Source organism: Octopus sinensis, unplaced genomic scaffold (assembly GCF_006345805.1).
Source record: "Octopus sinensis unplaced genomic scaffold, ASM634580v1 Contig18682, whole genome shotgun sequence".
Taxonomy (NCBI): Eukaryota; Metazoa; Mollusca; class Cephalopoda; order Octopoda; family Octopodidae; genus Octopus; species Octopus sinensis.
Window position 1 is genome coordinate 62,029 of NW_021835970.1, and position 26,682 is coordinate 88,710.

At 36.6% G+C, this 26,682-nt stretch overlaps 3 protein-coding genes across 3 annotated transcripts; 1 reads left to right on the forward strand and 2 right to left on the reverse strand.

Moving 5' to 3' along the window:
* Window positions 1–12,667: 12,667 nt before the first annotated feature.
* On the forward strand, window positions 12,668–13,090 carry LOC115231509 (histone H3.2-like). Its single transcript, XM_029801523.2, has one exon. It carries the CDS (start codon window positions 12,668–12,670, stop codon window positions 13,076–13,078), a length of 411 nt encoding a protein of 136 aa, XP_029657383.1. The 3' UTR covers window positions 13,079–13,090.
* A 4,466-nt stretch (window positions 13,091–17,556) lies between these two features.
* Window positions 17,557–18,271, reverse strand: LOC115231513 (late histone H2B.L4-like). Its single transcript, XM_029801526.1, has 2 exons — window positions 18,125–18,271; window positions 17,557–17,796 (listed from the first exon to the last, which is right to left on the reverse strand). The coding sequence occupies exons 1-2, from the start codon at window positions 18,269–18,271 to the stop codon at window positions 17,557–17,559; spliced, it is 387 nt and encodes a 128-aa protein (XP_029657386.1).
* Window positions 18,272–24,994: 6,723 nt separating this feature from the next.
* LOC115231514 (histone H2A-beta, sperm-like) lies at window positions 24,995–25,354 on the reverse strand. The gene has a single exon (XM_029801527.1). The coding sequence runs from the start codon at window positions 25,352–25,354 to the stop codon at window positions 24,995–24,997; it is 360 nt and encodes a 119-aa protein (XP_029657387.1).
* Between the last annotated feature and the right edge of the window lie 1,328 nt (window positions 25,355–26,682).

Consider the following 26,682-nt stretch of genomic DNA (forward strand, 5'->3'; position numbering starts at 1 on the left):
AGAGAACGATCAGATCCCGGTTCAAAGAATAGCTGCGCGTTGCCGCGCATGAAAACGTTTCCGGACTAAAGTGGAAGTGAATTATGAATTTGAATTTTATGACTGTGTCAAGAAAAAACCCACCCTTTGCATTCGAGATCTGGAATATTAAGTTGTATTTAAGCGTTATTTAGCAAATTAACTCCAAGATGACATTGAAAAAACTGCATCACAATTAACAGAGCTTGGTTCACTTCTTTGGTTGTACAGATCTTTTGTCATACTATATTGGTCAAACTATTTATTAAACAGAACGAAAATGATTATCACAATCTAAAGCTACTGATGATCGAGAAGACGTTAACCCTCAGGATCGCAATGGATATTCTTGGAAACAACCATTGCTTCTCCCGAGGCTTTCTCCGTCTTCGAGATCAGATTTCCGATTTTCCCGACGAGTTCGAACGATTTTTGGCTCATGACCCCTGAGGTCTCTACGGATATTGAGGAGAAGATGAAGTTGTCCAACAGGTTGGAATATTTCTGAACTTTATATACCTCAGCCTTCTCAGCGGCCGACCCTGGACTGAAACGGAGTCAACTATATTGGTCTTTGAGAAGGTGTCTGTGCACTTGGAGTCCCACGCGAGGCATTTCCCATTACTCCACGGAAAAATGGTGACTCCATCTGGGCGTTAACCGTCTCCACGGTCAAGCCCAACGGGTTCCAGTTCTGTCGGGAATCCAGCTGCTTGTAACGCAGCCGAAATAGTCTCGTTGATAGCGGAGTGTCTGGGAGCACGGCCAGCACTCCTTCTGCATGACAGGGGATGTAGTCCTTTGGTATCGACTTTACTACCACATCGGCATTGGCCCCCCGAACAGACTTTAAGTCCCAAGCGTATTGCTACGCCAATCCTCACACAGTCATTATCGAGAAAGGTTCCAGATTGGGAGCAAGGGAGGGCATTAAGCCACGCCCCACTTTCAGGTCTGGCAGCGGCACCGAAACAAGCGAGGCGATGCTGATCCAATGTGGGTCTGATTGCTTCAATTTTAGCTTTCTGAAGATATCATCTCATTCCCATTGGCGTGAAATGTTAGATGGAATGGCCAATCCAAAAAAATTAAATGTTTTCTATGAAATTTTATTATTTCATCTGACTATAAACAGACAAATACGTGGTGAAATACAACATACTATACAGCAACTGTTCTAAAGGCAATAATTTTACGCAAAATGAATGGCCCACTTTTTACTCGAGTTCAGATTTTATGCGGAGGCTAATAACTTCCAAATTGAGCATGATGAGCTGAAACCTTTTGGGTCGGGTTGCCATCAAATACGACAGGTTTTGTTACATTCATCGGAGATCTTCTTACTGGCCAAGTAATGAAGAACTGGAGAAGTATCTATCCCTCTGGGATTTAAAGTGAAATGCTTCATGAAGGATGGAATAAAATTTATCAATAGCAAAGCTGACTATCCTCTTGAGAGGTGAGGCAAACTCATTAATCCGACTGATAACAAACATTAACTTCAGAAAAATTGACTGCGAATGGTTTTGTTGTTACAAATGTTGTTATAAATGCCAATCCTACGGGCATATAGCACGTTATTGCTATGCAGAAATAAGATACTTTACTTGTGGCGGTTCTCATCATAGAAAATAATGCCCAAATCCAAGAGGAAGCACAAAACTCTGTATCAATTGTAAATCATCAGAACATTGGGCTACATACGGAGGCTGCCCCTTAGCGAAAAACAACAAAACTACAGAAGCCAATCCGCCTTCTGATTCCAGATTGTACACGGTCTCTAAGAAAGTCCAAAGTGTGACCTCAGCTTGGAAAAAACAGCAAATTGTAATTAACCGAGAAAGAGAAAGTGACAGGAATTAAAGACGGTGATAGGACGAGACTGATGTCAAGGCAACTGAACTCTTCTGAGCTTGCGTCCAATTCATCTGTCGTGAGCCAGAGTTAATATTGGCTATGTTGCTGAATTGCTCCATTCTAGCAGGAGCTCTTGCAGCATATTCATGTCCACTCCAAGTTTGGTCAGGGCTCCTACATACCAGCGGAAGACTTCCAGTTGGGAATCTCTGTTGAGTTGGTCCTGATCCGAGTGGGCTCCTCTTTGTGACAAAGCTTTGTCACGGTTGGTTTTTCTCCTCTTATGAGGGACAGCCGAGCGGACCACTTCTATGTTAGAGCACTCATTAGTGTTTGACTCCGCGTTTGTGAGTGTGCTGTGGGCCGGCGACGTCCGAATAGAGACATCGACTTTGGACGGACTTGAGGGAGACCCTTTTGTCCAGACTGATTCTGTGGGATTGGCTTTTACCCAGCGGACTGGGCTTTTGGCTTGTGGGTTCTTCGCAACCATTGAGGCTGCTGTTGCTGCTTTGGCAGACGGACATCCACCGTAGCACGCCAAGTGCCGAGAGTTCTTGCAGTTAATGCAAGTTTTTGCAGCTGGGACACTTGGTTTCGGCTTGGAACTCGGGCAGTTTTGGTGCCTGTGTTCTTTATCGCAGAGGAGACAACGGAGTTTTTCCAAGCATCTGTAGGAAGAATGTCCAAACTGATTGCAACGAAAGCATCTCGTTGCTGAGGGCTTTTGCCATCCGCAGCGGATATCGCTTATTTGAAATCTTCTCATTTATCTTTATTCATTGAATTTTACCTTATTTTTTTGATAGAAAGTTCTATTCTTTATATTCTTATGGCAAACTTTTATTTATTTGTTCCCGGATTTGGCGATCTTGTATTTTAGCGCCCTAAAATCTAAAATGATCAATTTCTACCAAATTTTAATCATTAGTGTTATATTTTTTTTCTAGATTTTTTTTTAAACTGGAACCCGTTGGGCTTGACCGTGGAGACGGTTAACGCCCAGATGGAGTCACCATTTTTCCGTGGAGTAATGGGAAATGCCTCGCGTGGGACTCCAAGTGCACAGACACCTTCTCAAAGACCAATATAGTTGACTCCGTTTCAGTCCAGGGTCGGCCGCTGAGAAGGCTGAGGTATATAAAGTTCAGAAATATTCCAACCTGTTGGACAACTTCATCTTCTCCTCAATATCCGTAGAGACCTCAGGGGTCATGAGCCAAAAATCGTTCGAACTCGTCGGGAAAATCGGAAATCTGATCTCGAGAAGACGGAGAAAGCCTCGGGAGAAGCAATGGTTGTTCCAAAGAATATCCATTGCGATCCTGAGGGTTAACGTCTTCTCGATCATCAGTAGCTTTAGATTGTGATAATCATTTTCGTTCTGTTTAATAAATAGTTTGACCAATATAGTATGACAAAAGATCTGTACAACCAAAGAGAGTGAACCAAGCTCTGTTAATTGTGATGCAGTTTTTTCAATGTCATCTTGGAGTTAATTTGCTAAATAACGCTTAAATACAACTTAATATTCCAGATCTCGAATGCAAAGGGTGGGTTTTTCTTTGACACAGTCATAAAATATCAAATTCATAATTCACTTCCACTTTAGTCCGGAAACGTTTTCATGCGCGGCAACGCGCAAGCTATTCTTTTGACCGGGATCTGATCGTTCTCTGTTTTTTCTTTAATTAGTACACTAGTAATTTAGTCTGTAATCTCGCAAAATTCATCAATTTAAGAAATAGTTACTATTATTTAATGGTGCTAATAAAATATTATTTTAAAAATATTTAATTTTTATTTTTAAAAATGACGAGGGAATAAACCAAAAATTTTCGGAATGATACTTTTTTGCATTACTCGAAAAAATTCGGAAAATTCAAAATTGCTGTGAAAATCCAGTTGCATAGTCAAGGAAAAGAAAGAAAAAATGGTCAAGAATAAACAAAATTTTTTATCAATCAAAGCTTGCTCCAAAGTTCAAAGACGAACAGCGGAAAGCCACAGCTTTTTTGCGAACCCATCAAAGCTGAATATCCCACCAAACATCCGAACCCTACTGTGGCTCAAAAACACAGTGAGACCCAATTTTATCAGACGACTACTGAGGTTAACAGCTCAAACCTCACATATTCTCTGACTATCGTAAACTCGGCACTTGGAAAGATCAAGAGGTTTAACCTCCTATCCAAGTCTCCAACTGCTTCCAAAGCCCGGATAACCTTACAGAAGTCCGGCACCTTCATTCTAAAATTCAGTTCGCCATAGGATGCTGCTGCGTCCGCTTTGGAATAACTGCGGGCTTCAGCCATATCCGCTGCGAATTGCACAAGCCCTCAGCAACGAGATGTTTCCGTTGCAATCAGTTTGGACATACGTCCTACAGATGCTCAGAAAAACTCCGTTGTCTCCTCTGCGGTAAAGAACACAGGCACCAAAACTGCCCGAGTTCCAAGCCGAAACCGAGTGTCCCAGCTGCAAAAACTTGCATTAATTGCAAGAACACTGGGCACTTGGCGTGCTACGGTGGATGTCCGTCTGCCAAAGCAGCAACAGCAGTCTTAAGGGCTGCGAAGAGCCCACAGACAAAAAGCCCAGTACGCTGGGTAAAAGCCGAACCGATAAAATCAGTTTGACAAATGTAGGCTCACAATAATAAAAAAACACGTAAAAGTGCCCTAAATAAGCACATTGATACATACTAAAATAAAGGTATATTTTTTAAAGTATTTAAATTTGTTAATAAGATCGGGTTATGTCGGATGTTATTTAATCTTAATAATAAAATGGTATGCTGTGTGTCTGTCTGTCTGTGCACACCCACATTCAAATTGTTACAAACCAGATCAAATTGTCAAAACCTTCCCTTTTGTAGTTATTCGATAATGAGGCACAATAAAAGGTTGATATCCTCTAAGAACCTTCCTGTCAAAAATTTTAATAAGAAAGAATATCCTCGATGATGAGGTCCCCCAAAACCTTCAAGTCAATTTTCTGCGTTTTTGTTAAAATGAACAACAAGAAAGTCCTCGACTCACATGATGTGGTCCCCCAAAACCTTCAAGCCAAAAAATTAAAAAAAATTATTTTCTGCGTTTTTGTTAAAATGAACAACAAGAAAGTCCTCGACTCACATGATGTGGTCCCCCAAAACCTTCAAGCCAAAAATTAAAAAAATTATTTTCTGCGTTTTTGTTAAAATGAACAACAAGAAAGTCCTCGACTCACATGATGTGGTCCCCCAAAACCTTCAAGCCAAAAAATTAAAAAAATTTTTTATTTTCTGCGTTTTGTTAAAATGAACAACAAGAAAGTCCTCGACTCACATGATGTGGTCCCCCCAAAACTTCAAGCAAAAAATTAAAAAAAATTATTTTCTGCGTTTTTGTTAAAATGAACAACAAGAAAGTCCTCGACTCACATGATGTGGTCCCTCAAAACTTTCAAGCCAAAAAATTAAAAAAATTATTTTCTGCGTTTTTGTTAAAATGAACAAGAAAGTCCTCGACTCACATGATGTGGTCCCCCAAAACCTTCAAGCCAAAAAATTAAAAAAATTATTTTCTGCGTTTTTGTTAAAATGAACAAGAAAGTCCTCGACTCACATGATGTGGTCCCCCAAAACCTTCAAGCAAAAAATTAAAAAAATTATTTCGCGTTTTGTTAAAATGAACAAGAAAGTCCTCGACTCACATGATGTGGTCCCCCAAAACCTTCAAGCCAAAAAATTAAAAAAATTTTTTCTGCGTTTTTGTTAAAATGAACAACAAGAAAGTCCTCGACTCACATGATGTGGTCCCCCAAAACCTTCAAGGCCAAAAAATTAAAAAAATTATTTTCTGCGTTTTTGTTAAAATGAACAACAAGAAAGTCCTCGACTCACATGATGTGGTCCCCCAAACTTTCAAGCCAAAAAATTAAAAAAAATTATTTTCTGCGTTTTTGTTAAAATAAACAACAAGAAAGTCCTCGACTCACATGATGTGGTCCCCCAAAACCTTCAAGCCAAAAAATTAAAAAAATATTTTCTGCGTTTTTGTTAAAATGAACAACAAGAAAGTCCTCGACTCACATGATGTGGTCCCTCAAAACCTTCAAGCCAAAAAATTAAAAAAATTATTTTCTGCGTTTTTGTTAAAGTGAACAACAAGAAAGTCCTCGACTCACATGATGTGGTCCCCCAACCTTCAAGCCAAAAAATTAAAAAAAATTATTTTCTGCGTTTTTGTTAAAATGAACAACAAGAAAGTCCTCGACTCACATGATGTGGTCCCCCAAAACCTTCAAGCAAAAAATTAAAAAAAATTATTTTCTGCGTTTTTGTTAAAATGAACAACAAGAAAGTCCTCGACTCACATGATGTGGTCCCTCAAAACTTTCAAGCCAAAAAATTAAAAAAATTATTTTCTGCGTTTTTGTTAAAATGAACAAGAAAGTCCTCGACTCACATGATGTGGTCCCCCAAAACCTTCAAGCCAAAAAATTAAAAAAATTATTTTCTGCGTTTTTGTTAAAATGAACAAGAAAGTCCTCGACTCACATGATGTGGTCCCCCAAAACCTTCAAGCCAAAAAATTAAACAAATTATTTTCTGCGTTTTTGTTAAAATGAACAACAAGAAAGTCCTCGACTCACATGATGTGGTCCCCCAAAACCTTCAAGCCAAAAAATTAAAAAAAATTATTTTCTACGTTTTTGTTAAAATGAACAACAAAAAGTCCTCGACTCACATGATGTGGTCCCCCAAAACCTTCAAGATAAAAAATTAAAAAAATTATTTTCTGCGTTTTTGTAAATGAACAACAAGAAAGTCCTCGACTCACATGATGTGGTCCCCCAAACTTTCAAGCCAAAAAATTAAAAAAATTATTTTCTGCGTTTTTGTTAAAATAAACAACAAGAAAGTCCTCGACTCACATGATGTGGTCCCCCAAAACCTTCAAGCCAAAAAATTAAAAAAATTTTTTCTGCGTTTTTGTTAAAATGAACAACAAGAAAGTCCTCGACTCACATGATGTGGTCCCTCAAAACCTTCAAGCCAAAAAATTAAAAAAATTATTTTCTGCGTTTTTGTTAAGTGAACACAAGAAAGTCCTCGACTCACATGATGTGGTCCCTCAAAACCTTCAAGCAAACCAAAAATTAAAAAAATTATTTTCTGCGTTTTTGTTAAATGAACAACAAGAAAGTCCTCGACTCACATGATGTGGTCCCCCAAAACCTTCAAGCCAAAAATTAAAAAAAAATATTTTCTGCGTTTTTGTTAAAATGAACGACAAGAAAGTCCTCGACTCACATGATGTGGTCCTCCACAACCTTCAAGCCTCGTGAGGCCATTAATTAGCTTAGCTATCTTTTTCGATGACATAAATTCTTTTTTGTTAAATTTTCGTTAAAAAAAAAAATAAAAGCTCTAATTGTTATCGACCATGAATAGACTGTGCAATTATCAGATTTTGAAAACCACTAAAAAGGAAAAAGCAAAAATTATTAGAGATTTACATAATTGATTCTTTTTAACTGCCGAAACTGACAAATTCGATTATGCTACTGTTTAGATTTCTTAACAGATAGAGGCAAATAAAATTAAATTAGTCATGTAAATTTCAATTTGCCTATATTTAAATCTCCTTGATTTAACAGGCTTTAATTTTTTTCCTTATAATACTACAAAGATGAAGCTGATTATCATTTTCTTTACCGAACAGACAAGTTCGATTATGCTAAAGTTTCAATTCCTTAAACATAGAGGCAATTTAGTATAATGGCTTTGATTGGATAATACACTTTACATAAATTTCACTAAATAAATTTACGTAGAAAATTTAATATAATTACTGATTCGCGTTTACAAAATCATAAGAATGTCCTATAAAGAGAGATCTGAGAATGTTAACAAACAAGAGAATATGAACCATATAACAAAAAAAGAGAAACGAGGGAAGATGTGCTTAAATGGTGAGGGAATTTAGACAACAGCTGAACAAGGTCAGGACTGCTGTTAGACTCAACTACGGGTAATAGAATTATGCATTCTAGGTTAATTGTTTGGGATGAATGTACGATGGCTCATAAAGGCGCATTCAAGCAGTTGACCGAACATATAGAAATATCAAGAATTGTAGCGACCATTTGTTTGGGGGAGCATTAGTTGTATTGGCAGGTGATTTTAGACAGACGCTGCCAATTATTCAAAGAGGGACGCCTGCGGATGAATTGAATGCCTGCCTCAAATCGTCATATTTGTGGACACACGTGAAAAAGGTAAGCTTAGATGTAAATGTACATGCACATTTACAAGGCGTTAATAGCATATTCCCACAAATCCTTCTAGATATTGGAAATGGGGCAATCACTTCAGAAATGCACGACCAAAAATTAGGCTACCGGAAGAATTATGTATTTTCGTAGAAACACAGAAGAATTATGAATGCCGTCTATTCCGAACTATCTGAACACTACGTGAATTTCGACTGGCTGCGTGAACGAGCTATATTAGCTCCACTTAATGATGAGGTACTTAATATAAATTTAGATTTATTAATGAAAATCCCTGGCAGAGAAAGAATATATAAATCGGTCGACGTTATTATGGACCATGAAAGGGCCTGCGATAGATTTAAGAGACTACAATTTCCGCTGAAGATAAGTTTTGCTATGACAATAACAAGGCCCAGGGACAGTCTTTAAAGGTAGTAGGCTTATTTTAGAGAACGAGTGCTTTTCACATGGCCAGCTGTATGTGGTGCTCAAGGGTAGGTAGAAGAGAAATTTATTTATATTTGCCAAGGATGGACGGACTGCAAACATCGTTTATCCACAGGCCTTAGAATAAGGTTATATCAAAGCAGGTCGCATTTATATATCTACATAAATTTATAGTTATTTAAGGAAACTGCGAGCGTAGCGAGCAGGGCCTCCGCAGGAGCTAGCTCGTAGTGAGCGAAGCGAACTGCTGAGCTAGTATTTAATAAATAAAGAGCGATGCAATCAATGCTTCCTGTTTATGGTGGTGAATATTTTGAATCAACTGATTTAAGTGGGTTCGATCACCCACTTGAAAGTGTTCTGGCCTGGGCGCTGGAAGTGTGTGTCCACTCGTAGTCGAGTATGTGCTGTTGTAATGTTTAGTTGAACTGGTTGGCTGTGGATCCCGAGAGGTTTGTGAATTCGGAACCAGAAGAAGACGATTCTGACTTGGAAGATAACTATTTCTTTAGCAAACGTTTGCTTTGTCCCCTTATTTGTAGCCCACATTACCCATTTTGATAGTAGTGTGGACGAATTGAGTGAGCCAGAGGATGTTTATAGTGTCGCGTCCTCCTTGTAATTATTTACAGTGGGTCAAATTAGTCTTGGGACACTTGTATATTTTAATAAAATTTTCTTTTCTTACAACTGATTTAAATTTGCCAAGAACAAATTTTTAGAAAACTTAATACAAAACATCATAAATCCATATGATTCTGATTATCGCCATTTCATTGACCATCCTGAATTAAGAATTTTTTCAAGTAATTTGATCTGAACGTTTATATTTATTAGATCACTGCAGTATTTAATAGTTATTATGAGAGGTTCGAGCATTACATCAATGATCACACTTTCTATACCAATTTTGTTGTCGACCTCCACGGTCGATCGAGAGAGATGACAAAGGAGGAGTTACAAAACTACCAAGTGATAAACAAGGCCCATTGTACTTGAAATAATTTCTTATGTATTGTTGTTTTAATATTTTGTTTATAAATCCCATTCCGTAGAGCGAGCACACTCATAATTGGCGACAACCTTAGCCAGTTTTTTGCTTGCTTAGAATTTAACATTCCGTCGACCGGAGATATTCGAATGTTGGTGCTCTTTTTGGTGGACGCATCACATTTCCGTTGTCCGATCATTTCCGATTCCGGATCGTACACGAAAACTCATGAGAAACAGTCAAAGCAGCTTAACTTTCACATGATTAAATATTTTTCTAATCCGAACCAGCAAATCAGGCCAGAACACTTTCAAGTGGGTGATCGAGTGGCTGTTTTGATGAAAGAGACATTCAAACGGCACAATCTTGTCAATATTTTTTTGTGCTGTGATAAACGTGTGAAAGTAATAATATGTTTGGTCTATAGTTATAGGACACACTCACAATTGGCGACGACCTTAGCCAGTTTTTCGCTTGCTTAGAATTTAACATTAATTATTTTGACTGCTTCGACACATATTTGTGTCCAGAACTCGTTGAAATGATGCAAAAAACTGGCAGCGAAAAGAAGTCATTGAAAGAAACTGCCAAAATCATTCTGGACTTCGACTTCAAAAATTATGACTCGTGGTCACGAATAAGAGCTGCGCGTGATCTATACTTATTAGTCGATTCTATACGAAACAATAGATTAGATTAGTAAATTTTTAAAATTTGTCCGGATTTTATTTTTTTTAACCTCGTGTGCTCTGCAGGCTAAATCAGTTCGATACACCCAAGGCCTGTGACATTATAATTTATAAAAATAATATGACAATAATTAAATTCGTGTCAGTCTAAAAAAAATTCTAAATTTTTATACGATTTTTGGAACAACCTGTGTTTTGGAACAATTAATGTTCCAAACGAAGGTTAGACTGTAACAATAAATTACCACAATAATGTCTTGCAATTCATGTCAGGCATTCCCTCTAGTAAAACAAAATTGGAAATAACTGTTGATGGCAGTAACGCTCTCCTCAATCAATTTTATCCATTACTCTGAAATATTATTTTAAGTATATTTAATTACTTATTTTTAAAAATGATGAGTGAATTAACCAAAAAATTTTCGGAATGATACTTTTTTGCATTACTCGAAAAAATTCGGAATAAGGTTGTTTAAAAATTCGGAATAATATAAAACAAAAATAACTAAACAAACTGCTCGAAAATCTACTGGAGCAAAATTTCCAAGGAAACAATCTGCTCGCAATTCTGTTTCACAATTTGCCATTATTTGGTCAATCTTTATTTTTTTATTTATTTGGATTAGAAGGAATATTTTGCGATGTATTTTCTTTTAATTAATAAATTATCTGAAATTTCATCATTTTGTTATATTTGCGATTTTATTCTTTCAATTTATTTATTTCGCTTATTTCAAATCTTCTCATTTATCTTTATTAATTGAATTTTACTTTATTTTTTGATAGAAAGTTATATTCTTTATATTCTTATGGCAAAATTTTATTTATTTGTTCCCGGATTTGGCGATCTTGTATTTTAGCGCCCTAAAATCTAAAATGATCAATTTCTTTAAATCTTAATCATTATTGTTATGTTATTTATCTAGACTGTTTTTTAAACTGAACACGAATTTAATTATTTTATTTTTATAAATTATAATGTCACAGGCCTTGGGTGTATCGAACTGATTTAGCCTGCAGAGCACACGAGGTTAAAAAAATAAAATTCGGACAAATTTTAAAAATTTACCAATCTAATCTATTGTTTTTTATAGAATCGACTGATTAGTAAAGATCACGCGCAGCTCTTATTCCTGACCACGAGTCATAATTTTCGAAGTCGAAGTCCAAATGATTCTGGGCGTTTCTTTCAATGACTTCTTTTCGCTGCCAGATTTTTGCATCATTTCAACAAGTTCTGGACACAAATATGTGTCGAAACAGTCAAAATAATTAATGTTAAATTCTAAGCAAGCGAAAAACTTTGGCCACCACGAGGTCATTATCCTCGAAGTCCCGAGGAACCCCGAGGAGGAGGACACTTACCTTACGTTCGATCCTGACAAGGCGATGCATGCCAGGACCGAACGGATTTGACTTCTCCAGCTCCCCTTTGAAGTTGGAGAAGTCATCCTCCTTCTCCCACCCAAGCAGGAATTGGGTGGGCTCCCTCTTCAGGACTCTATACAGCTTTGAAGGCTGGATAGAGTCTAACGTACCTAAGATCTTTATGACCGAGGCCTTCCCACTTGTAGGGAGGACCTCAAGTCGTGCCACAGCACCGAAGGTAATTCTGCCCCCCCGCCAGTGGTCTCTTTGGGTGTGCATCCACCTGATCGGACACACACCCAGTACCTAAAACATTAGGGGGGGGTTGGACGGCCAGCCGCACGTTTGGGTTTCCCCACCGTGTACCAACCGTCCTCAAGGGCAACCTTATTTCCTGCCGGACCCACCGGACGGCCTCAGGAGACGACACCCGTGTCATTAATTGACTTACCTAGGCTGGGTTTGGTACCACTAGACAAACCGCAAACACGTGGCGAACCAGCATGCTGTGCGGTTGTGGCGGATACCAAACGATCAGAACAGTTGCACCTGCAGCTCCCCCGACACCAGCCATAGGGGGAGCAGAGGAAGAAGTGTCTCCAGTGAGTGCTGAACCCACCTGGGAGGGTCCAGGCTTCGACTTCTCCTTCCTGCTTCGCCTAGAAAATTAAAGACACCACTAGAATAGCCGGAAGCGCGTGGCGGTGAACCACGGCTCCGGCAATTCATCGTAGTGGCACACTGAACCGTCTTGTCCTTCTGGGAGAGCGAGACGGGAACACCTCCACTTCTGCATAGTCTTCTTAGTGCAGACAGCTTGCGAGCAGATTTTGCAGACAACTGTTTCCTTGGTACTTTTGCACCAGTAGATTTTCGAGCCGTTTGTTTTGTTCTAGCCATATTTTATTATTTCAGAAAACATTGAAAAAAAAAATTTTCGGAATAATACTTTTTTGCATCACTCGAAAAAATTTCGGAATGATGTCTTTTTTTACTATACTGGCATTGTCATTGTTTTCTGAAATAATAAAATATGGCTAGAACAAAACAAACGGCTCGAAAATCTACTGGTGCAAAAGTACCAAGGAAACAGTTGTCTGCAAAATCTGCTCGCAAGTCTGTTTCACAATTTGGAGGAGTAAAGAAACCTCATCGATTTCGACCTGGAGTTGTTGCAATGCGAGAAATTAGACGATATCAAAAGAGCACTGATTTGTTACTACGAAAACTTCCATTCCAGAGACTCGTGAGAGAAACCGCTCAGTTTATCAAAACTGATTTGCGTTTTCAATCGTCAGCGATTGTCGCTCTCCAAGAAGCGGCAGAGAGTTACCTAGTTGGAATTTTTGAAGACAGTAATTTGTGCGCAATTCACGGAAAAAGAGTAACTATAATGCCAAACGATATGCATTTATCGAGAAGAATTCGAGGTGAAAAAACATAACTTGTTTTTTTAAATAAAAAAATGATTTATTGTTTGTATAACTCTGAGACAATTTTTAAATTTTTTGTTGAAGTTTGTAGAAAATGTAATGTTGCACCTCGTTTAGATAAAAAGAAGATACTAGTTGTGTATTTTAGAAAAAATATAATTAAAAATTGTTCAATTCGGATTTGTTGGATAATTAATAAATAGTAGGAAAACAAACAAAAACCTATAACCATGAACAAGCTACAGTGAACAAAAATAAAAACTGGACATGCTTTTTCTTATAAATTTACAAATGGACAATATTGCAAATATGTTCAAATTATTTTTAACATAGATTAAAGTATTTTTTATGATATCGAAAATTTAAAACCAAAAAAAAACTGAACAAATTTAAATTACTGAACAAATTTAAAATTGTAACTTCTCTGCAAAAAATATTTTAAATTAAAGAAGCTTGAAAAGTGGATGCCAATTTCAACTGTTTTAAATTTACCAAAACATTTACAAAAAAGGGAAATCAGTAACAGCTCAAACAATAAGAAATACCACGAAAAAATTGGTCTGAATGCATATCCACCCACGAAAAGACCACTTTTTACTAAAAACCCTAAACTTCAATGATTAAAGCTATGCCAAACATGCAATATGCTCTCGAAATATTTTGGGAGCGAGTTATTTTAAGTGATGAAAGTAAATTTAATATGTAAAATAGTGATGTAAGAACTTTAGTATCGAGAAATCGCAAGGAAAAATATTTAACAAACAATCTTACAAAAACAGTAAAATTCGGTAAAGGAACTATCATGAACTATCATGCCATAATCGGTGAGGACACTCAGTTGAACAATTACTTTGACGCAGAAATGGAAAATGATGAGAATTTTGTTGCAAACTCTTTTTCCAAACGAAGAAGAGAAATCACTGACGATCTGGATTCTTAAATAATTTAAGATAGAATTTACATAATTAATTTTTATTAAACATTGATAAATGTTTAAAGTTATTACAAATAATTTTTTAATGTTACATTACTTTTAAAATGTAGATCTGTTGTAGTAACAGGCAACTAAGAAAACTCATTTTAAGTTGTGATGAATCATTCAGACAACGAGAACAGTTCTCAGACGTCGTGGGTTCAAATACACAAAGGAGTATAACATTAATATTAATTTTTTTGTTTTTTTGATCCCGAAAACCTTAATAAAGAAAGTAAAAATAATGTATTAATAATTGAATATAAAAAAAGTGTAACCATAATGTGTAACCAAACCTTCTCTAGCCACTAATATGTCTTTAATACATCCCCAATATATCCCCAAAGTCCATCAGATCATTCCACCTTTTACTGTTCGACAAGGAAGGACACAATTCTCCCATATTCGTAGACGAGGACATATATTATTTATATATAAAAAACAATAATTATTATTTTATTGTGATAATATCACCTCTAGTTGTCGTTCTCATCCACACCAACACAAATACAGTGCTTTGAATTCCTATAATATGTGTATTCTAACAATATTTCTGTGATTTTACCTGAATTCCCGAAATTGACAACTGCCAATTGATATATGAACTAATAGAGGAACTCGTTAGGGATCCCCCAAATCACTGACCCCGGGATCCTTCTATAAAACCAATTTCAAAATTCCAGTCGTTGATTGTCCATAAGCCTCGGATTACTAAAGTCTCCACCTCCGTGAGAGATTCCGTCTCTTGAAGGACACTAGTACTCTAACAACATGTGCTATTTGGACGTTGTGGAGAAGAGTAATGTCCTTATCAACTCAAATGGGAATGTTGTGCGTAACTTCGTCACGGGACTACTTAAACTCAACTTAGTGGAAAGGGATTTCAGATTATTTTTGAAATTGAATTTACATAAAACATTTTTTTAGCTTATAAAATTTTTTGGAAGAATTTGGTTTTGGCATAAACATGCATCGGAGCTGCAATAATTAGATTGTCAGCGTATGATAAAAGGATTGTATCTTCGTCGTTTGGATTTGGGAGATCTTTTGTAAATAAATTGAACAGGATTGGTTATAAGGAAAATCCTTGTGGGACCCCGTTTGGGAGGTATCGTTGTTTTGATTTTTGGTTATTCATTATACCGACTAACACCGTGCAAGCACTGTTAAATGCTTTAAAAGTAATAAAATAAAGGTATATTTTTTAATGTATTTAAATTTGTTAATAAGATCGGGTTATGTCGGATGTTATTTAATATTTAATAAATAAAGAGCGATGCAATCAATGCTTCCTGTTTATGGTGGTGAATATTTTGAATCAACTGATTTAAGTGGGTTCGATCACCCACTTGAAAGTGTTCTGGCCTGGGCGCTGGAAGTGTGTGTCCACTCGTATTCGAGTATGTGCTGTTGTAATGTTCAGTTGAACTGGTTGGCTGTGGATCCCGAGAGGTTGTGGATTCGGAATCAGAAGAAGACGATTCTGACTTGGAAGATAACTATTTCTTTAGCAAACGTTTCCTTTGTCCCCTTATTTGTAGCCCACATTACCCATTTTGATAGTAGTGTGGACGAATTGAGTGAGCCAGAGGATGTTTATAGTGTCGCGTCCTCCTTGTAATTATTTACAGTGGGTCAAATTAGTCTTGGGACACTTGTATATTTTTAATAAAATTTTCTTTTCTTAACAACTGATTTAAATTTGCCCAAGAACAAATTTTTAGAAAACTTAATACAAAACAATCATAAATCCATATGATTCTGATTATCGCCATTTCATTGACCATCCTGAATTTAAAAGAATTTTTTCAAGTAATTTGATCTGAACGTTTATATTTATTAGATCACTGCAGTATTCAATAGTTATTATGAGAGGTTCGAGCATTACATCAATGATCACACTTTCTATACCAATTTTGTTGTCGACCTCCACGGTCGATCGAGAGAGATGACAAAGGAGGAGTTACAAAACTACCAAGTGATAAACAAGGCCCATTGTACTTGAAATAATTTCTTATGTATTGCTGTTTTAATATTTTGTTTATAAATCCCATTCCGTAGAGCGAGCACACTCATAATTGGCGACAACCATAATTGACGACAACCTTAGCCAAATTTATGTTTTCCGATAGTGCTATATAATAATTGTCCAATTCCAAAAAATTCAAATTTAAATCCGATTGATGGAAACTTAGCCTACTATAAGGCAATGAATAGGAAAATAAATGACAAATAGTAAATACGAATTTAGTGTCGGAAATAAGTTTAGATAAAAAATTATAGATAGGTTCGAGTTAAAAAGACTATGAAACAAACCCTTCGTTGTGATTGGATAAATTCGAATCTCCATTCTATCAGGCCGCTGAAATAATTAACATTTTATCAAATAATCGAGACGAGGTAAATCAATCAACTTTATTTAACGGATAAAATATGTTAAAGAAGAGAAATGAACAGGAACCCATGTCACAAATTATCATTCAATTTTAAATAACAGAATATTTTCAAAATTTAAAAAAATAAAATCTGCTATAAGAATATATAAAATAAAACTTTCTATCAAAAAAAACGTAGAATTCAATAAATAAAGATAAAGCAGATGTCAAAATAAGTGGAATAAACAGATTGAAAGAATAAACTTGCAAATATTACAAAATGATGAAATTTCAGACAATTTATTAATTAAAAGAAACTACATCGCAAAATATTCCTTCTAATCCAATTAAATTAAAAAATAAAGATTGACCAAATAATGCAACAGGACAACAAGGTTTGTCAAAAGAGTGCTCACACGTGCCACAATTTATTATGTTTTCTATTAATAATTGGGTAACTAAGAATCAAGATAATTTTAATTAAAACACAATTCTACCTAGTAGCTTATAAACAGTGTAAATACCAGAAAGGATATCTCAATGATGGCAAAGAAATTTTGCTCCAGTAGATTTTCGAGCAGTTTGTTGTGTTCTAGCCATATTTTTGTTATTTCAGACAGAACCGATTCAGACAAGTTATTTTTGTTTTATATTATTCCGAATTTTTAAACAACGTTATTCCGAAATTTTTTCGAGTAATGCAAAAAAGTATCATTCCGAAATTTTTTTGGTTAATTCACTCATCATTTTTAAAAATAAAAAATTAAATATTTTTAAAATAATATTTTATTAGCACCATCAAATAATTGTAACTATTGCTTAAATTGATGAATTTTGCGAGATTACAGACTAAATTACTAGTTAATCAATTAAACAAAAAGCAGAGAACGATCAGATCCCGGTCAAAAGAATAGCTTGCAAGTTGTCGCGCATGATTGTAACCGAGATCCTCTGTTTCAGCCAAGAAGATTCGCGTGCATACATGTTTCTCCGAGCTATAAGGAGGCCGACATCTTTTAAGAACTTGGATGTTTGAGAAGGCTGCGGAGGTCTCGAATGGCAAAGGAACAATTACTAGTTAGATTTCGATTGTTGCAATAGTTATTTAGAGAACAAATGAATAAAAATTATTTTTAAAGTGTTATTTTGTATTTGTGTACTTAGTAACTGCCTTTGCACCTTCTGTAATAGCATGTTTTGCCAATTCACCCGGAAGAATCAGACGAACTGCAGTCTGTATTTCACGTGAGGTAATGGTAGCCTTCGAATTCTGATAGACTAAATTTGAAGCCTCGGTTTTTATTTTGTCATAAACATCGAATGTAAAACTGTCCATAGCCATCATAGCCTTCTTTGACATCCCAAGTTGATTATGTACTGTCTTTAAAATTTTCATAAGATATATCGAAAAAGTTTTCCTTTTCTTTTTTTTCTTTGTAGCGACGGAAAAATTTTTTGTTTTAATGGGAGCTCTTTTTTGTCCTTTTGTGCTAACTTTAGGTGCCATTATTAACAAAATTTGTATGTTCGAACGAACGAACGAAGAATTTTATTGTAAGAAAGAAGAGCGAGACAGAAACTTAGTGCGGAAAGTAATTTTGACGAGACGATTGCTTTGGGCATTCGAGCTCTTCCATGGTTCGTCCGCTTTGTCTGTCTATGAGCAGGGACACCTGCTATTCTCCACGATCGATGAATAGGTCAGTTACTTTAGAGCGTTTCCGAAAAGTTCGGATAGAAGCCTCGATGGCTGCCGCCGTAGCTCTGGAGACTTGCTCTCCGCCCAGCTTGGGACAGGCTCCCATGGATTTAGCATATAGGCTAGTTTTAGAGCGTATCTCCGTATTTTTTCGCATTTTCGCAGAATTTTCTCATATTGTTTCGAGTAGAACCAAGCTTCCATACCATACAGTAGGCTGGGCAAGATTGTTGCATGGTATACAAATAGGAAGGTATTTGGATTCAAGTGCATGCTTCTTAGGAGTCGGAGAGCGGCGATGGCTTTCCCTTTTCTCCGTTTGAAATGCAAATGGTATCCCGAGTTTGCGTCGATTGTGAGCCCCAGGTAACGTATGCTCTCAGGGCGAGCAATTTCCACCAAGAGCCGGGTTTGCAATCTTGCGACTTTCTTGGGTTATTTGGAGATATGCAGATTTGTCCATGGCCAGCGAGAGTCGCTTACCAATGCACCAATTCTTTATCTCCTCAATGTAGCCGGCAAGTCGTTTCTCCGAGGCATGGTGTCCATCGAGGTGTCCAGAACGAGAACATCGTCCGCGTAGAGGAGTAGGGATGTCCTGGGATCGGAGGGTGTGGGGAAACTGCTCATTACCAAATTGAAAAAGATTGGGCTGAGACAGGACCCCTGCGGAACCCCCCTTCGGAGCGAAATATATCTTGAGAAGAAGCCCGACTCAGAGATAAAAGAGTAGCGATTTGTGAGGAAGCAGCGCATCCAGAGGAAGACTTCCGCTGTTGGCTCACAGAGTTCGATCCTTTCCAGGAGGTCTCTGTGCCAGACGCTGTCAAAAGCCTTTGAGATGTCCAGACATACAAGAGATATAGTTTCTTTAAACTGTTGCTCTCGAGATGGTGGACTGTACCGTAATGAAACAGTCACCGCAGCTACGTCCAGAGCGAAAACCCCATTGCTGCGGGAGCAGCACTTTCTTCTCTTCGGCGTGGAAGTCGAGGCGCTTGGCCATAAATTTCTCCATCAGCCTGAGATAGTTGGGATTAGGCTTATGGGACGGTAGCTGCTAGCGAGATTCACCGGTTTCGCAGGCTTTTTGATCATCCGGACCTCTGAGATTTTCCATTTTCCCGGCACATGGCCCCATTTGAGACTTGCCGTAAACAGATCCGCGAGGAACACATGTAGGTCTTCGGTGTGCTCTTAAACAATCGCATCGGTATTTTGTCATGGCCCGGTGCGTTGCCTTTTGACGAACGGATGGCCCAGGTCACCTCTGCAATGGTGATCGGGTGATGGTCCGACGACAGTGGGGCGGCAGTGCTCTCCGACTCCCGGTTTTGCGAAGTTTCCGGATTGGCCTCATGGATAGTGGCAGGTGTTTTGCGAATATGTTTGGCATCTCTTGTGGCGAGGCGGGCATACCAGACTGGTTGCACAACCTCGGGGGTGAGGATTTTCCTTCGAGGTTAGCCACTTTGTGGAAACAGTCCAGAATTTGGGTTTCTGTAGTCCAGGTTTTGACAAGCCTTCTGCCATTCCTGGCTGCTTCCAGCTTTTCGCGACGTGGACCTTATAACCAATTTCCGAGATCATGTTCCTAAGTCTTCCCCTGTCAGCTGGGTCCACACAGCGTTTGAGTTTATTTCTCAGCCGCTTCCTTTCGTTGAGGATGATCTTCACTTTCACGCTCAGAGTGGTCCTCCGTGCGCGGTCTGCACTTGACAATTCTCCGTACGACGTTAGATACTGAAGCATGAATTTGCTTAGCTTATCGCTTGCGGAGTCGATGTCGAGGGCTGAGTTATACCCAACAGGGCGACCGTTGTCGTGCAGGAATGCACTTATGGAGCTCCTGTAGTGTGGCCAGTTGATCTTTGAGAGATTGTAGTGAGAGGAAATGTGTTCTTGTCTAACAATGCTAGTGTGAATTTTGATCTCCATTGGTAGTGGTCACTTCCGATATCGTCAAGGACTGTAGGCTTTTCCATAAGGTTAGCGACAGAGTGAGAACAGATGCACAGGCACAGGTTGTCCCCGCCAAAGGGCGAGATGGTGGTTCGGGTTTCGGATGTCCTGACGAAAACACCAAGCTTGTCAGTGACTTCTTCAGTGTTCGACCATCTTGGTTGGTTAAACGACATCCACAACGCCGTGTGCTTCGAGTTTAAGTCTCCGATAAGAAGGCAATGAGCTGTGCTTGAGAAGAATTCGTCAATCAATCTGATGCAGGGGGGGAGATATTTGCAATATATTCCACCGACCTTTATCCAGACAGGAATCAGTTTTCACCTCAAGAGAGAGGAATTCGCACACCGTGCTCTCGATGATGGTGTGAGGTTACGGATTTGGAGGTTTTCGGCGTAGAAGATGCTCGAGCCAGTCCCTGGCGTAGAGCATCTCCCCATTTTAGATCCACTGACCGGTAGCCCGAAGTTCGTACGAGTGGTTTTCTTTGAGCTTAGACTCGTTGACGACAATAATGTCTGGATGGCCGCTGTTACCATCTCAACGAAGTCTGGTGCCGTCTCTGATAGATCGGGCATTCACAGCGATGATTTTGACTGGGGCTATGTTGCTGCTCGTGCTCCCCCTAATAGGAGCCGTTGCAGCATCTCAGGTTCCACACCCAAGTTTGGTTAGAGCTCCCACCAAACACGATGAAAGAATTCCATAAGGGAATCTCTGTTGTGCAGGTCTTCGTCCATTTGTATGTTCGGAATGGAAAAAACATTATATAATAAAAAAGTGTTATTCCAAAATTTTTTTAAAAAGTAGCATTCCGAATTTTTTGAGAGGAATAATTTGTAATAGTAGATAATTAAAATATTTCTTAATAAAATAAAACAATAAAGTAAAACGAGAAAGTTATAAATTAGTTAATGTCATGAGGAAATTATTATTATAATACATTCCGTAGGAACATTAACAAAGTTATAATCCGACACGTGTCACAAGCAAAACAATCTTCTGTTCCTTGCTCGTCCATGCCCCTCTGTTGCGGGCGAAATCCCGCAAAGATTTTAGGTCGTCCCAGTTTTTGAAACTTTTGCCACGAAGTTTGAGATCCCTTTCAAGAACTGTGTGTGATGACATGGGATGAACTGGTCACCAAATTACTCAAGCGGTACTTAAGACAGTTGGATGTAGATAAGTCTCTACAGGCTTATATACAGTCAGCCCTTTCCTGACGTTTAGTCAGCAAGAGGCGCTAGACTGCACCTTCTCGAAGGTCTACAGTGCCAAGAAGAAAAGGAAGAAAAAGAGGAGGTGCGTGGAGTGCCACGTTCTGCTCACTTCGAAGGCTCTGGACTTAGTAAAATACTTAGTTTCTTTTTTTAATAAAGCTAGTTAGTATATTTATGAAATTGCTAATTTTTATATCTGGTTAATTTGTAAGGAATATCAATGTATTTTATTAAAAAAATTATGTATAATTTATCCACCAAATCCGTAAATTGTCCTACCTTGACGTTTCAAGGCATTAACAACGTCCATTGCGATACACGTTTTTCTTTTGGCATGCTCAGTGTAAGAATACAATCACGAACAGTTTGCTCAATAAAAATCTTAAGGACAGAACGTGTCTCCTCGTAAATTTTTTCCAGAATTCTTCGAACACCCCCTCTTCGACATAGTCTTCTTATTGCTGGCTTAGTAATTCCTTGTATATTGTCAATTAATATCTTTCGAAATCGTTTTGCACCACTCTTTCCTCCTTTGCCACCTTTACCACGTCCAGACATTAGGAAAAATTCTCTAAATAAACACTATTTTCAACCTATGCAAAAAAAGTATCATTGCCAAATTTTTTTCGACTGATGCAAAAAAGGACCATACAGCCATCTAGGCGGTATAGAGTCCTGAAGAGGGAGCCCACCCAATTCCTGCTTGGGTGGGAGAAGGAGGAGGACTTCTTTAACTTTAAAGGAGAGTTGGAGAAGTCCAGCCCGTTCGGTCGATTATTTTAGCTCTGTCAAGTAATTTCTGGTCTAGGACTAAGTAGTTGGCCTCTGATTGGGACAGAACGTCAAAACTGTCCACTACTTCGAGGTGAAAAAACATAACTTGTTTTTTTAAATAAAAAAATGATTTATTGTTTGTATAACTCTGAGACAATTTTTAAATTTTTTGTTGAAGTTTGTAGAAAATGTAATGTTGCACCTCGTTTAGATAAAAAGAAGATACTAGTTGTGTATTTTAGAAAAAATATAATTAAAAATTGTTCAATTCGGATAATTAATAAATAGTAGGAAAACAAACAAAAACCTATAACCATGAACAAGCTACAGTGAACAAAAATAAAAACTGGACATGCTTTTTCTTATAAATTTACAAATGGACAATATTGCAAATATGTTTCAAATTTATTTTTAACATAGATTAAAGTATTTTTTTATGATATCGAAAATTTAAAACCAAAAAAAAACTGAACAAATTTAAATTACTGAACAAATTTAAAATTGTAACTTCTCTGCAAAAAATATTTTAAATTAAAGAAGCTTGAAAAGTGGATGCCAATTTCAACTGTTTTAAATTTACCAAAACATTTACAAAAAAAGGGAAATCAGTAACAGCTCAAACAATAAGAAATACCACGAAAAAATTGGTCTGAATGCATATCCACCCACGAAAAGACCACTTTTTACTAAAAACCCTAAACTTCAATGATTAAAGCTATGCCAAACATGCAATATGCTCTCGAAATATTTTGGGAGCGAGTTATTTTAAGTGATGAAAGTAAATTTAATATGTAAAATAGTGATGTAAGAACTTTAGTATGGAGAAATCGCAAGGAAAAATATTTAACAAACAATCTTACAAAAACAGTAAAATTCGGTAAAGGAACTATCATGCCATAATCAATATTGGATTTATTAATTTGGTTTTGATAAAAGAGAAGATTGGTGGAGCTTTGCATGTTAACATATTAACGAATAATATGATCTCATTTCTGAACAAAATCAAACATAAAGATCCTAGTTTCCAACAAGACAATGATCTGAAACATACTTCGGCAATAGCAAAGAGCTTTTTTTCAAGTAAATAATATCAAATTACTACTATGGCCAACACAAAGCCCAGATTTAAACCCTATAGATCAGAGGTTTCCAAGCTTTTTTTTACGCGCCTCCCTTAGAGAAAAAGTACAATCTTGCGCCTCCCTTTATATTCCATAATATAATACAATTATTATTTTATCAAAAACAATTTTTTAAAACAAAAAGTTAATGAGATAATTTTTTTTCCATCTTGGCGCAAAGTTTTTCAAATCTTGGTGTCATCGCAGAGAGTGCTACTCTTAGCTCATTAGTCACTACTAAACGAGTTCGATATTTAGATTTAATTGCAGCTAGTGCAGAAAATCCAGTTTCGCATAAATATGAAGTAGCAAATGGCAACAAAACTTTCATTGCTTTATTCGACAAAATTTCATATTCCGTTCTTACATTCACCAAAAAGAAATTAGCGGTTCTCTCTCAAATTTTTGTTTCAATAATGTATCGCATGACAATTCTATCAATTTTTCTTTTTCAAAGTTGTCAATGCAAATTGATTATCTTCTTCATCAATAAATGGATTCTGTATCCATTCGAACATTTTACAGTCGAGATCTTTAAAATAGTGAGCAAAATGCTTCAACAAACAATCCAATGTTCAGCAAATATGTCTTTGTTTGCTTCAATGTTCACTATGGCGCAAAAGGTGTTTAAAAGTGGAAACATGTCATAGATATTTTTTTGTATATTTGATTTCCATAATACCAATTTTTTCATAAATGCTTTTATTTTGTCCTTTTGAGAGAATAAATGTAGTTGTGGTCCCTGCATTGATTTATTCAATATACTCAATTTACAGGCAAAGCAAACAGAGGGGTTTTTCCATAGAATCAACAAAGATACGTGTGAATCCTAACAATAAGTAAGATGGAAAGTATTTTCTTGTCTTTGGAGTGGTATTGATTATATTCCAATCATTTTGATTTTTTGAACCATCGTCAAAATCTTTATTATTCGTGAATTTTCTTTTGCAACCACTCAAGAATTTATCCATGTGTTAAAATTATTTAATTGTCTAATAAATTAAATAAATTTTTGAAAAAATATAATTTTTAAATTAATAACTCTTATTATCGGAATATAGTCACGTTTTTTACATAGATATAATTTTCTAAAAATGTTTCTGAATACTTTTCGCCTCCCTTGACACGAGTCAACGCCTCCCTAGGGAGGCGCGCCTCCCATTTGGAACCTCTGCTATAGATAATGTTGGGCCTTTATTAAAGAAAAAATCAAAAGAGAGAATTTTTGAAAAAAGAACATTTATTTGCAAAAATATCATCCATTTGGAATTAATCAAAATAGAATACGCAAAAAGTCTTATTAAAGCATGCCAGGCCGAACACTAGATGTAATTAGAGCTAATGGAGGATATAATGGATATTAAATAAATTTGTTCATTTTTTTGGGTTCTGAATTATCAATGAATGGAAAACCGTATAAATATAATATTTTTTAGACAAACTAAAAAATAAAGCAAAACTTATTTAATGTTTTAAATCGATAGAAGTTATTTTTAAATATTGTTTCATAGTAAATTCATGAGAAAATGCCTTTTCAATTTTTTTTTTGTTCACTGTATATATTTACTATTTTTTGGGATAATTTAGCTTAAGTAATAAATTATATTGGACTAAAAATATTTTGCCAATGATAGAATAACACAGTATTGCGATATTTTATTTATAATTACTTCTAAACGTTTATTCGTTAATTGTGTTTGAAATTATTTTGAAATTCGTTAAAAAAACTTAACTGGTTGATCTATTGTATTTCGAAAACAATATTACAAAATAACAGCGCATTATTCAAATAATTAATTAAAGTTAAGAAGTTGGTTTAGGAGTTCCTGCAGTTTTGCGAATCATAAATCCACCAGATGAAATAATAGCTTTCTGAGTTAATTCTTTTAATTCGTCGTCATTTCCAATTGCAACGACAATGTGACGTGGTTTAATTCTTCTTTTTCCACATTTTACTGCTGTATTTCCAGCAAGTTCAAGCATTTCAGCCACAGCATATTCCAATACTGCGCACATATATACTGCGGCAGGAATTCCTACTCGCATTCGGGTTTCATGACGGAGACACCGGTGAATGCGTCCAACTGGAAACTGTAACCCGGCCCGAACGGATTTGCTTTTAGCCTTTGACCGTACTTTTCCTCCTTTTCCTCTTGAAGACATTATACTCTGCTAACTATTTTTTGTTTACATAATAAAAAAATGGCATTCCGAAATTTCGTTGAAGATTTTTTTCGGAATGGTCCTTTTTTGCATCAGTCGAAAAAAATTTGGCAATGATACTTTTTTTGCATAGGTTGAAAATAGTGTTTATTTAGAGAATTTTTCCTAATGTCTGGACGTGGTAAAGGTGGCAAAGGAGGAAAGAGTGGTGCAAAACGATTTCGAAAGATATTAATTGACAATATACAAGGAATTACTAAGCCAGCAATAAGAAGACTATGTCGAAGAGGGGGGTGTTCGAAGAATTTCTGGAAAAATTTACGAGGAGACACGTTCTGTCCTTAAGATTTTTATGAGCAAACTGTTCGTGATTGTATTTCTTACACTGAGCATGCCAAAAGAAAAACTGTTATCGCAAGGACGTTGTTAATGCCTTGAAACGTCAAGGTAGGACAATTTACGGATTTGGTGGATAAATTATACATAATTTTTTTAATAAAATACATTGATATTCCTACAAATTAACCAGATAAAAATTAGCAATTTCATAAATATACTAACTAGCTTTAAAAAAAAAAACTAAGTAATTTTACTAAGTCCAGAGCCTTCGAAGTGAGCAGAACGTGGCACTCCACGCCACCTCCTCTTTTTCTTCCTTTTCTTCTCTGGCACTGTAGACCTTCGAGAAGGTGCAGTCTAGCGCCTCTTGCTGACTAAACGTCAGGAAAGGGCTGACTGTATAAAGCCTGTAGAGCTTATCTACATCCAACTGTCTTAAGTACCGCTTGTGGTATTTGGTGACCAGTTCATCCCATGTCATCACACACAGTTCTTGAAAGGGATCTCAAACTTCGTGCAAAAGTTTCAAAAACTGGGACGACCTAAAATCTTTGCGGGATTTCGCCCGCAACAGAGGGGCATGGACGAGCAAGAAACAGAAGATTGTTTTGCTTGTGACACGTGTCGGATTATAACTTTGTTAATGTTCTACGGAATGTATTATAATAATAATTTCCTCATGACATAACTAATTTATAACTTTCTCGTTTTCTTTATTGTTTTATTTTATTAAGAAATATTTTAATTATCTACTATTACAAATTATTCCTCTCAAAAAATTCGGAATGCTACTTTTTAAAAAAATTTTGTTGGATTAGAAGGAATATTTTGCGATGTAGTTTCTTTTAATTAATAAATTATCTGAAATTTCATCATTTTGTTATATTTGCGAGTTTATTCTTTCAATTTGTTTATTTCTCTTATTTCAAATCTTCTCATTTATCTTTATTAATTGAATTTTATTTTATTTTTTGATAGAAAGTTCTATT

Bases quoted from the DNA above. Each gene is read 5' to 3' on its own strand.
- LOC115231509 (XM_029801523.2), top strand. From the start codon at position 12,668: ATGGCTAGAACAAAACAAACGGCTCGAAAATCTACTGGTGCAAAAGTA.
- LOC115231513 (XM_029801526.1), bottom strand. From the start codon at position 18,271: ATGCGAAAAAATACGGAGATACGCTCTAAAACTAGCCTATATGCTAAA. The intron at 17,797-18,124 runs GTAACTGACCTA...AAAATTTTAAAG, and splicing joins CTTTTCGGAAACGCTCTAAA to ACAGTACATAATCAACTTGG.
- LOC115231514 (XM_029801527.1), bottom strand. From the start codon at position 25,354: ATGTCTTCAAGAGGAAAAGGAGGAAAAGTACGGTCAAAGGCTAAAAGC.